Genomic DNA, 12,726 nt, shown 5'->3' with positions numbered 1-12,726 from the left:
TTGCTGTTGCACTTCTAGCATTCTCCTTTTCAATGATAGCTGCTGAACCCCGGGCGCTGTGTCCAGCTGAGCAGAACTTGGAGCGGATTGTGGCCTCTGACGTGGACTCTCCACAGCTATGCCTGCCATCACTACCTGCTTACACTCACTCGTGAGATGTGAATCACCAGGTGAAAACCCAACTAATTGTGTAAGTGGACCGCCGAAGTGTGAGCATCTGCGCTGGTGCATGGCTGTAGGTCCTGTGGTGGTGCACCCTCAGAAGGAATGAGGTCCTCTGAGGAATTGTACTCATGGATGTTCTGTGACACTTGCGTGAAGGCCCTGGAAGACAAAAGAAAGGGATATAATTTAGTTGTGGCAAAGTTACAATCTTGATAATCACCATACTCAGTCTTCTCATAGATCAGTCATTGATGAAATGAAGTCAATATATGTGTAAGAGATATTTGTGATTCTGTCATCAACTATCTGCGCGCTCCCTGTCTCTCCATCTCCAACTGAGACGGATGTCACTTATCTCCAGGGTATCCTCCTCCACAACTGTGAACTGGTCTACTTGTGGTGGTCCACCTCCAGTCTTATCGCTCTCCGCTGCATTTTGTCCTCTTTTTTCCTACAAGGGGTGAAAAAACAGACTAGTGAGTGAGTGAAGGTGAGGTATTCACCCAATGGATGCAGTGCATTCGGTAAGTGATGAGACAAATGCATCAAATTGCATAAGGATTGGGATGAGTGTCAACACTGGATAGATAAATAGGGAGATGATTAAGTGCATTGAAAGTGTGGGCTGGGTGCAGCTGAAAGGTGAGTGGGTGTAATTTAATGGATAACACTTAGCAAGAGAGTGAAGGGGGGGGGGGGTGGGAGGAGGGGAAGGCTTAAAGCATAGGATGAAGTTGAATCAGCAAATGTACATACTTTCCCTGACCTGGTTAGGTCATTAAATTGCTTCTTACATTGCATCCATGACCTGGGCACAATGCTCCTGCTGCTCATTTCCTCAGCTACCTCCTACTTCTTGAGAACAGCAGGTTTCTTCCTCCCATTGCTTGGGTAAAGTATGTCCCTCCTCCTCTTGACTGCACCCACCAGCAATTCCAGTGACGTGTCATTAAATATGGGTGCTGCCCTTGCTCTATGTCCACCATCCATTCTGAACATCTCAAATTTCCATTTGTACACTGTCCCTTTAAATACAGCTGAGATCACATCATGGAAGTGCACATCACGTCCACTGTGCAGCTTGGAGACACAAAACATGGAAGTCAAAATTAATTGGTATAATTGCGTTAAGATTGCAGATTCCAACCCACAGTTGACTTCCGGGTTTCACCCACGCAATTGCACCCACCCTCGTTCGGAAGCAGCCTTCAGATTAATATCGGGTCCAATGTGTCCAACTCAAAGATCGCTAAAATAACCATAGTATTAGCCATAAAATTATTTCCCTCAAACAATGTTCCACATGATGCTGTGAATTTTACAAATACCTGTAGTAGGATGTACTTCAACTAATGTTTCATGTAATAGAAATAACTGCACCGATGCTGACTACTGAACTGTGCATTACACAGCATGCAAGGTACCGAAGAGACTATAATATGAAATATCAATATCCTTATTATAAATGGAGTTGAGTCAGGTACATTCAAGTCACGACACCTGTTAATCTCCCATCGCAAGAAAGCATGGGAGAGATCAAATCTGACAACATGCACCGAGGCCGGATGAGAAGGTGAGACATCGGCATAAATGGCCCTCCTCAAGGCCTCAGCCAAAGATGTCATTCAAAAATATCAGCTTCAATGTGGAGGGATTCTCTGCAGAGAAGGCCAACATTCTTTCATCCATTCTTGGCATGAAAGCAGATATCATGTGCTTGCAAGAGACACAGAGAGACAGCAGCATCAAATACCCCTGGCATGAACATTGCTGTATGGACATCAAAAACGACAGCTATGGAAGTATGATACTTGTGCATAACCAAAGACTGATGAAAACACTTCTGTGCAACACCATGGTACAATAGAACTTATCATGGTTGAACTCAACCAAATAGAAGTAGATTTTGTTTATAAATCACCCGGTGAACAGTTTGATTGGCCATCCAACTTTTCGTTGCCAGACAAAAACCAATAGTTACAACACCATCTGGGAATACTCTAATAATGACTACAATGCTGAAGAACTTGGCAAGTGGGTGGTGGCAAACAACCTTGCTCTATAATCCCAAGGACAAATATACCTCCCAAAGTGCATGATGGACTACAACCTCAACCCAACCTAGCCTCAGATAATGCAGGCAATTTCAGAAGGTATGTAATGGAAGTGATCCCAAGGTCACAGTGTAGACCAGTGCAAGTGACTATAAAGGTTGCAATTCAACCCAGGAAAATAAAGTACTTGCTGGGATTCAACTTCAGAAAGGCTGACTGGGAAGGCCTTACCTCTAAATTGGATGAATCCACCTGTAATATTATGACACACGAGTATTATGGAGAATTTGTCTCCCACGTGTGGAAGACTGTCCAAAATGTTGGACACTTTGGCTGGAATTTTGCCGGTGCTCAGCAAACGGGATTGGTGACAGGTCGGTAGTTAAATGTGAATTGATTGACAGCGGGTCAGGAAGCCGCTATTAAATCATGCACACTTACCTTTCCCGATGTCAGGTCTGCCAGCGCTGAGCAGACCCGACAGGCAATGGCAGGGGAGCCGAGTTAAATGATTATTGGCTTGTTTACAATGGTTTTAAACTTAGCTTTTGAATTTAACAGTTCGCCCATGGGTTTCACACTGTTGCTAGACCACAGCTGTGAAACTGAGGCAGGAGGTCAATGGCCATTGAATCAGCTGATGAGTTGACAGCTTCAAATGTCAAGTAAAATCTCCGACCTTACAGACATATCTTCCCTCAGCCACAAGCTCTTCCTCACTGCATTTCCACAACAGATTCACCGTGCTGCCTCCATCCAGTCTGGCCTCATTACCTTTCTGACAGATTGCTTCTGTCATCCCTACTTCACCTGCCATCTATTCCATCAGCATGGGTGCCCTTTATACTCTCTGACTTTGGTCCTCAATATCCCACCACGATTAGCCCCAACACCAGCAGCACCAGGCACACCAGCAGCACCAACACCAACCTTCTCTGCAATCAACTAATGCTGCACGGACAGAGGGCATCAAGCACCCAAGCACACTGTTGCCTGGGAGGCCAGGGATGGACTCACCATGGCCACATTTACTTCACTTGACGGTGTATACCCTGGCTGCCACATGATGCACCAGGTTGGCACCATACCTCATCATCATCATCATAGGCAGTCCCTTGGAATTGGGGAAGACTTGCTTCCACTCTAAAAATGAGTCCTTAGGTGGCTGAACAGTCCAATACGAGAGCTACAGTCCCTGTCATAGGTGATACAGATGGTCGTTGAAGGAAAGGGTGGGTGGGACAGGTTTGCCGCCCGCTCTTTCCGTTGCCTGCGCTTGATTTCTGCATGCTCTCGGCAATGAGATTCGAGGTGCTCAGCGCCATATCACACCAACAACATAAAGCATTCCTACAATGCCCAAGCCATTCCTTTCACACTCACTACCATTGCGGGGAGTAACGTTATGTTTCACAGCAAGTCACTAAGCCACTTCCAAAGATGCACACAAATCTGTCCAAGAACACAAAGTGTTGAAAATAAAGATTTCAATGTTTGACAGCACTTTAATAGAAACTTTACATGAACACTGGCTAAACCACCCAAGTGCCTACCATTGTATGTTGTTAGTTGGTATGATTGCACTTGGATGAGGATTAGTGTGAGTGTGAGGGGTGGCTAGTGAGATGGGGATATGATAATACAGATAGAGAGGTATGGGTGGAGGTGCAAGGCAAGTTGGCGTGAGTAAGAAGGTGCAGGAGTAGGGGAGGGAAGACAGAATGATGGGGATGTGATGCGTGGCACAGCAGGAGTGTGGCTTTGGTCTAACATTTCGTGATCTAATGAGGTCATTGAAAGGTTTTCACCACTGCACCCAGATCCTCCTGACGACATCACTGCTTGTGCCCTCCTGTGCAATGTGCAACCAGGCTGTATTGGTGTCATCTGCCCATGGGAAGGGAAGATAACCTCCCTGCGTGTTGTGACTCTCCATTAGTTTATGGAGGGAATCATGGGAGAGCCTGGGTGCAGTCTTGCACCTCTGTGCAGTGCTTGTCAGTGTTTTCAGCACCTCAATGCTATAGAATACTGACAGCACAAATGTCAAAATAAATTTGGACATGGTCCCTTTAAGGAAACCGGTTGATGATGCGCCATCAAATGATGTCATCAGACCCGCTTCCTCTAATTGGTCAGGAAACGCGCTGGGCAGGCTTAAAAGCCCCATCAATTGAAATTCTTTCAGAGGCCGGGATGGAGCCGGCAGTGGGGTCGGGATCCGCCACGGACCCACCAAGGTCAGCAAAATCGCAGCCTGTATGTGCCTGGGCTTTCAGAACAAACAAGCCAACAATATAAGAGATAGCCAGATCTGTTCGACATGGATCTTTTCTGTGAGAAACCATTAGGCCCGGGGAAATGCTCACGAGAGAGATTGGAAAGGGGTGGTGTGACCGCTGGAGGGAGATGATTGAAACAATAGACCAGTGCCACAATAGCTGAAAAGCATGGGCCACCATTCGCAAGCTGATACCCAGATGGACTACAATCAAAGTGCATCACTGCCATCTCTCCCAACCAAGGTGCACACCAACTCATTCTAAACGGCAAACCAGCCCATAAAGCACAAAACAAAACAAATCAAACCCAGAAGGAACTCCGCTCGATTCCCAGAGACAGCAACGTCTGCAATGAACAGCTCAACATTTAAGAGGTAAAAATAGGTATGAAAACCTTGAGATGTGGAAAAGCAGCTGGATTCAATGGTATATCTTGTGAATTATTACTATACTTCGGGACTGGCGCACAGAAGTGACTACCTGACTTTTTGCAATAATAACGAGATAACGCAGATACCCAGGCTGTGGAGTCAGGCCAATGTGGTTGCAATATTCAAACCACTTAAAAGGTCCCAACACTGCAGAAAGTTACCACCCAATATTTTTACTCTGTTCAACCATCAAGCTATATGAGCGGATGACAGTGGGTACAATAACACGAATCATCATCTTCATAGGCAGTCCCTCGAATCGAGGATGACTTACTTCCACGTCATGAAGTTCACAGGTGTTTCAATGAAGGACCTAATATTCCAGGTCCCAAACTACATCTTGAAGGGTGGAAGATGCCTGTGCGTGGATTTTTTTTTAACATGTGGTGGCCGTTGCACACCAGCCACCACACGGACTTGACAGAGCTCGGTCTTGTTCCAGTGGCAAGGATTAACCAAGACGACTGGAGACCAGCTCTGCTGCATGGACCTAGTGCGCATACATATCGCAGTGTGGGCTGGCCCGTGCTGCCCCTGGGCCCTCGCCTCTTCTGGGCCCCGAACTCATACCTCTGCTGGGCCCCGATCACATCCCTCTACAAACTCTCGCCGCTCCTTCGCCCTGACATCGCTGCTCCTGCTGTACCTGACCAATCGCCGACCTGGATCTTGGTGACGTCCCTCTTCACTGCCATTGCTCTCCTGTTCCAGCACATGTTTCTCCCTGGAGTGGTATGTCGCCACGCTGCTCCTTCCACTCCCCGGCCTGCTCCGATGGTGCTCGCAGGCCGGGGGCCGCTCAGCCTGCTTGGCCAGGCTGCCACGCTGCTCCTTCCGCTCCCTGGCTTGCTCCAATGGAAAGGCAGCTAGCTATGATCAAGGCAGTTTCCACCCAAGACATTCCAGCTGTGAATAAGTTGCAATTCAATACAGCGAAGTTGGCTTAAAAACTTGGAAAATTACATGGAGACATAAAATCATGCAGGTGTAAAACCTGAACCCACCCCATACCTACTGTGTGGGTTAGGTTAAAATCAGGCCTAGTGTGTCAGTAAGTTAATAAATACAGAAATCTGAGAACACTGTGGACACCCTAGGATTTGAGAACCCCAGTTTGAAAATTTATACACAAATTTAATTTAACTTGTAACTTTAAAACAGATGCATTTATTCTGAATATAGAAATTATGTAATCTTAGAATATTTTCAGAAATCATCTTCTAAAATGTACAGTAATTCAAACAATGAAAATGTGAAACAAAACAAATAAAAATAAGCAGAACTGTAGCATGAAATTTATGATCTACTAAAGAGGTCCTCGTACAATTGAAGAGTGAAGAACACGAATGCTCGAACATGCTGTACCATTGAGTAGAGAACACTGCCAGCATTATGCATACAAAGAACACACCCAATCTTGGCTATGCTTTCAGTGGAAGGTAGCAAGCAGATCCCAAGTGCTTTTCCAGAGGGAAGAGGAGGAAATGGGCCCAAAAAAAAAGGAAATTACCTTGGGTTTCAACAGCTTCTCATTACAGGACAATGTTTTAAAGCTTGCAACACATGTTATGTTATGATTATTACCCTGATACTGAGAAGAGTCCATATGCTCCAACAATTAAAAACATGCAAAATAACTTTTCCTTACCTTATTGTGTGTGAAAATAATCCTGAGCTGTGGTTTTATTATGCCATATACCATTAGGAGGTCTTGAACTTTTTTCAGCTCATCTTTGCATTTTTTGGCAGTGGAGTAAAACTGTTTTCTTACAGGAATATTCTTAAAAAGTTTGAGCACAGTCACAGTCGTTCCTATAGACGTAAGTGACATTAAATTGAAATTAGCAACAGACAAAAGGTGCGAGCAAGCGCTGAAAAACGAAAGAGTATTAATTTTTGAAACATTTCAAATGACTTAAAATCCGTTACATGCTTTAAACCTTTGCTTTTGTTGTGTTTGCTATGTGGACTACAAGCATATTCACTGGGCCAGTATCAAATTGAGATAGGAATCAATTACAAATTGATGGCATACCTACTGAGGAAAGTCAGAGAGGAAGTAGTAGAGGCTCTGACCATAATCTTTCAAACATCCTTGGATATTAAATATTATTGAAGAGGTCTGAACAGTTGCCAATGTAACACATTTGTTCAAAAAGAAAGAAATGGATAAGCCAACTGTAGACCTGTCAGCCTAACAGTGGTGGTGGTTAAGCTTCGAGAGGCCATAATATGGGCTAAAATTAATATTCATTCAAAAGACACGAGTTAATTAAGGACAGCCAGCATGGATTTGTGAAAGGCAAGTCAAGTCTGAAAAATATAATAAGAGTTATTTGAGAAAATAGTCATGTATTGATGAAGAAAAAAAAGCAGAGAAGGTTGTGAAATGGATTTTCAAAAGGGGTTTGATATGGTGCAGCATAGGAGGCTTGTCAATAGTATTCAAGTCAGTATTAAAAGCAAATTAAAATTTAATGGAGAAAAATTGCAAAGTGCTGCAGTGCAGAGGGACCTGGGGGTCCTTGTGCATGAAACACAAAAAGTTAGTATGCAGAAACAGCAAGTAATCAGGAAGGCAAGTGGAATGTTGGCCTTTATTGCAATGGAGATAGAGTATAAGAGCAGAGAAGTCCTGCTACAACTGTACAGGGTAGTGGTGAGGCCACACCTAGAGTACTGTGTATAGTTTTGGTCTCCGTATTTAAGGAAGGATATACTTGCATTGGAGGCTGTTCAGAGAAGGTTCACTAGGTTGATTCCGGAGATGAGGGGGTTGACTTATGAGGATAGGTTGAGTAGGTTGGACCTATACTCATTGGAGTTCAGTAATGTTATTGAAACTTATAAGATAATGAGGGGGCTTGACAAGGTGGATGTAGAGAGGATATTTCCACTCATAGGGGAAACTAAAACTAGGGGACATAGTCTCAGAATAAGGGGCCGCCCATTTAAAACTGAGATGAGGAGAAATTTCTTCTCTGAGGGTTGTAAATCTATGAAATTCTCGGCTCCAGAGAGCTGCGGAGGCTGGGTCATTGATTATATTTAAGGCGGAGGTAGACAGATTTTTGAGCAATAAGGGAGTAAAGGATCATGGGGAGCGTACAGGGAAATGGAGCTGAGTCCATGATCAGATCAGCCATGATCTTATTAAATGGCGGAGCAGGCTCGAGGGGCCAAATGGCCTACTCCTGCTACTATTTCTTATGTTCTGATTAAAGGACATGTGGCAGCATGGATAGGAAACTGGTTAAAAGACAGTAAAGAGACTGGTGGTTAATGCGTAATTTTCAGACTTGAGGAATGTAAACGCGTGTCCCCTAGGTGTTCGTGTTGAGACCAATGTTCTACCAAATAAAAAATGAACTGGACTTGGGTATACGGGTCACAATATTAAGATTTGCAGACAGCGTAAAAAGGCAGCAAGGTTAATGGTGTAAAGGACTAGGACTTCAAGAGGGTATAAGTTAATAGATTGTGCAGATAGATGCAACAGGACACTTAATGGGCAGCAATGTGAAGTGCTCCATTTTGGGAAGTAAAATGAAATGAAGTTTTCACTAAATGATAATATTTTGCAAGGAATAGAGAAGTAGAAACTTAATTGTTCAAATGCACAAATCTTTAAAAGGTCAAGTTAATAAAGCTGTTAAAAAGTATATGGAACCCTAGGTTAAGAGTACAAAGCAGATAGAATGCTAAACCTACACAAAACATGGGTTAAACTGTTTTATGGGGCCTTACTTTTGGAAGGCCATGGAGAGTGTGCAGAAGCGATTCACTAATATACCAGTGTTGAGAGGTTTTAGCTATGAGGAGAGACCAGAGATCTTTTCATTATAATAAAGTTAAGAGGAAAGTTAAGAGGAAAGTTGACAGAGGTACTCAAAATAACCAGGGATTATGATTAGAAATAGGAAAATAGGGGCTGGATTTTTGGCTTGTGTGATTTCGGGGCGGTAATGGCGACGAGGCAGTCCTGATACCGCCTGGAAAATGTTTGCGCCCTCGTCTGCAAATTTCGACAAAAAACGAGGTTCCATGACTGGAGCGTAAAATCAGGCATTACACAAGGGAGTTTTTGCACCCCAGCTGAAAAGTGCAGCGTTAAAAAAGTTTTACGTTTTGCACATGCGCAGACGCATTTCAATTTTCCCGGCCGCAGGTGGTACTTTAGGGCGGGGCGGCTTCCTTCGCGCATGTGTAAATGGACCGATCCACTTCAAACACAGCGGGAGAGATGACGTAGCAAGAGGGCAGGCAATGGGCTAGGCGATTCTCTCCAGCGGCTGCTGAGGCCTTAGTGCAGGCCATTGAGAGGAGGTGGCCTGCACTCCATCTGGTTGTGGGAAGGTGGCCCATGCCCAACATCTTTATAATTTGGAAGGAGATTGCCCAGAAGGTGTCAGCGGCAGACACAGTGGCCAGAACTGGCACACAATGCCGCAAGAAGTTCAACGACCTCATGAGGGTCGTCAGGGTGAGAACCCTTCACATTTATGTAGGCCTGCCATGCTTGCAAGATCACTGTCTCGCACAATGTCTTTGATGGAGCTGCGCCTTCTCAATGTTTACAGGCCATGATGTGTTGTTGAATCCAGCAGAAAGCTGGAGGCTCACTTCTCCGGCCATTTCCTCTGCATTCAGGATGCACGTACCGTCTTGTCCCCCAATAATTGTCAAGCCTCCTCGCACTCCACTCCCACTACTGATATGTGTTTTCCAAACAGCACCCTGAGCCGCTATGCTTTCTGCCTCTCACCTCCTCCCAGTCTTAGAAAAACCTCAGTCAACAGCCACACAGATTGAACTGAAGACATTTGCATATCCACACAGCGGCAGCTATTGAACTATGGAAGGCACATGTAGCACAAGAAGAGATGGACCCTTACAAAACAACCTTCTTGCTTTTACTGCAGACCAAGCACAGGCATAATAGAAGGGAGCAACATCGAACAGGAGGTGGTCAGCCGGAGCTGCTGGAGCTCACCGAGGTGGAGCAGCAAGTGTCGGCCCTCATGGGCACCCCAGTTTGTACAGTGGCCGGGGACGATGCCGAGCCCCCTTCGGGTAGTGAGGGTATGTGAATGGAACTTGCGACAGAAGTGATTTCCCTGATCAAGTGTGGTCAGTGCTTCAATGCTGGGGATGTTGGCCTGGTCGAGTACGCTAATGTTGGTTTGTCTGTCCTCCCAGGGGATTTGTATGATTTTGCGGAGACATCATTGGTGGTATTTCTCCAGCGACTTGAGGTGTCTACTGTACATGATCCATGTCTGAGCCATACAGGAGGGTGGTATTACTACAGCCCTGTAGATCATGAGCTTGGTGGCAGATTTGAGAGCCTGGTATGTGAACACTCTTTTCCTCAGGCGGCCGAAGGCTGCACTGGCGCACTGGGGGCGGTGTTGAATCTCCTCATCAATATCTGCTCTTGTTGATAAGAGGCTCCCGAGGTATGGGAAATGGTTCACGTTGTCCAGGGCCGCGCTGTGGATCTTGATGACTGGGGGGCAATGCTATGTGGCGAGGACAGGCTGGTGGAGGACTTTTGTCTTCTGGATGTTTAGCGTAAGGCCCATGCTTTCATACGCCTCAATAAATACGTCGACTATGTCCTGGAGTTCAGCCTCTGTATGTGCGCAGATGCATCCATCGTCCGCGTACTGTAGCTCGACGACAAAGGTTGGGTTGGTTTTGGACCTGGCCTGCAGATGGCGAAGGTTGAACAGGTTCCTACTGGTTCTGTAGTTTAGTTCCGCTCCAGCGGGTAGCTTGTTGACTGTGAGGTGGATCATAGCAGCGAGGAAGATTGGAGCGATGACGCAGCCTTGTTTGACCCCGGTCCAAACGTGGATTGGGTCTGTAATGGACCCGTTGGGAAGGATCACGACCTGCATGTCGTTGTGGAGCAGGCGAAGGATGGTGACGAACTTTTGGATGCATCCGAAGCAGAGAAGGACGCTCCATAGACCCTCGTGGTTGACAGTGTCAAAGGCCTTTATAAGGTCGAAGGCGGCCATGTATAAGGGCAAAGCATTCAATTATGCGCTGCCGATGCAAGGTTTTTGCAGCGGTAAAATATCCACGATGCCTTCCCTGTGGTTGTGGTGGTGGTGGCGGCATTGGATCCTCTCCAGGCTCCTTTTCCTCCTTCCTCCCCTCTCCTCAGGTGATTCTGCAATCCCCATTGGCAATTCCTGTCCCCTCATGATGGCTAAGTTGTGTAGCATGCAGCACACCACAATGAACTCAGGTCTGCTGAGGAGAGTATTTCAGGCAACCTCCAGAGTGGTCCAGGCATCGGCAACGCTGCTTGAGCACTCCAATTATCTGTTCGACAATGTTGCGTGTGGTTGCATGGCTTTCATTATAGCGATGCTCGACTTTTGTCTGAGGGTTCTGGAGGGAGGGGTCATGAGCCAGGTGGTGAGGCCATAACCTTTGTCCCCAAGCATCCAGATCTAACCTTGTGGTTGACGCTGGAACATGCATGAAAGCATCATGAATGTTCCCTGGATATTGGGCACTGACTGCCATGATGCGTTAAGTATGGTCGCAGACGATCTGTACGTTCACGGTGGAATCCCTTTCGGTTTTGGTAAACATCTGGATTGAGTAAAGGTGCTCGCAGGGCGATGTGCGTACAGTCAATGGCACCCTTGGGGAAGCCAGCAAATCGTCCAAAACCTACAACCCTCTCATTCTGGGCCTCCTTGGTTATTGGGAAGTTTATGAAGTCCATCCTGCGTGCATACAGTGCAGTAGTCACCTGGCGAATGTTGCAATGTGTAGCATGCTGCAAGATGGAGCATATGTCCCCCGCTAATGCCTGAAAGGAGCGGAGGCATAGAAGGCAAGTGCCACAGTCACCTTCAGCTCAACGGACAGTGCAATCCTGGTGCTGCTGGTAGGTTGTAGGTCCGCCTGTATGAGCTGGTATATCTATATGACTACCTCTTTTCGGGAACGCAGCCTTCTAACGTATTGTGCCGCAGAGAGCTGGAGGTATGAGTGATGTTTCCTGTAAACTCGTTTGGGGGTAAGGCCTCCTCCCCATACGTCTGCGACCTCTTCGATTACGTTGCAAATGATCAACAATAAGCCTTCTTCCAGCTCGAAGCCATATGAATATAGCAGCCAGGATTACTGGCTCCCGACCTAGCATGGCCCCCATCTTTTAAAATGTCTTTGATAAAACAAACTGGAAACTCACATAAACTTCACAATCAAAAGTATGCATTAACGCAGCGTTCTTCTCCCAATCCTTTCAATTGCCCACTGCTGCGACTTTTACCTCCGTTTTCAAGATGGCGCCGTTAGTGCCTGGTGCACCCTGGGTCCGTCTGGTTTTTCTGGGCGGGTTCTCGGGCAAATGCTAAATCGGGTGAAATGCTCAAAATGCACTAGCGCAGCGATGGATAACGTAAGTGGTCATGCAAACGGTCAAAACAGCGTTGGGACACTGTTTTAGTGCCTCCACAAAACCACTGACGAAAATTCCACCCGGGCGCAAAATCTTGTGCATCTCGTTTCACGCCCAAATAAATCATTTTTGCACCCCACCGAGGCGCTAAATGGGACGCAAATCAGCCAAAAATCCAGTCTAAAGTATTGCATTGTACTATAGTTAATTGTGTGTGTTCCTCAGAAACTGCAACTACCTTTCTTCACTAAATATCACACAATAGCCCAGGAAGGAGAATGATTTTTTACTGTCTCTTACAATTTATAACTTTTTCTTATAACACACCAAATTGCTACCTCCCTAAAAAATAAACCGGTAGCTGA

General features: G+C 45.9%; 1 protein-coding gene across 5 annotated transcripts in view; it reads right to left on the bottom strand.

Moving 5' to 3' along the window:
• The window catches only part of pms1 (PMS1 homolog 1, mismatch repair system component), a 153,156-nt gene that overhangs the window by 95,329 nt on the left and 45,101 nt on the right, over nucleotides 1-12,726 (bottom strand). For all 5 annotated transcript variants that reach the window (XM_070875861.1, XM_070875864.1, XM_070875865.1 and 2 more), the window contains one exon: nucleotides 6,581-6,744. In XM_070875861.1, the coding sequence (XP_070731962.1) occupies nucleotides 6,581-6,744 (164 nt within the window). The remainder of the gene's footprint in view (nucleotides 1-6,580; nucleotides 6,745-12,726) is intronic.

Source organism: Pristiophorus japonicus, chromosome 3 (genome assembly GCF_044704955.1).
Source record: "Pristiophorus japonicus isolate sPriJap1 chromosome 3, sPriJap1.hap1, whole genome shotgun sequence".
NCBI classification, from domain to species: Eukaryota; Metazoa; Chordata; class Chondrichthyes; family Pristiophoridae; genus Pristiophorus; species Pristiophorus japonicus.
The sequence above is the reverse complement of the archived record's forward strand: the minus strand, read 5'-3'. Positions and strand labels throughout refer to the sequence as shown.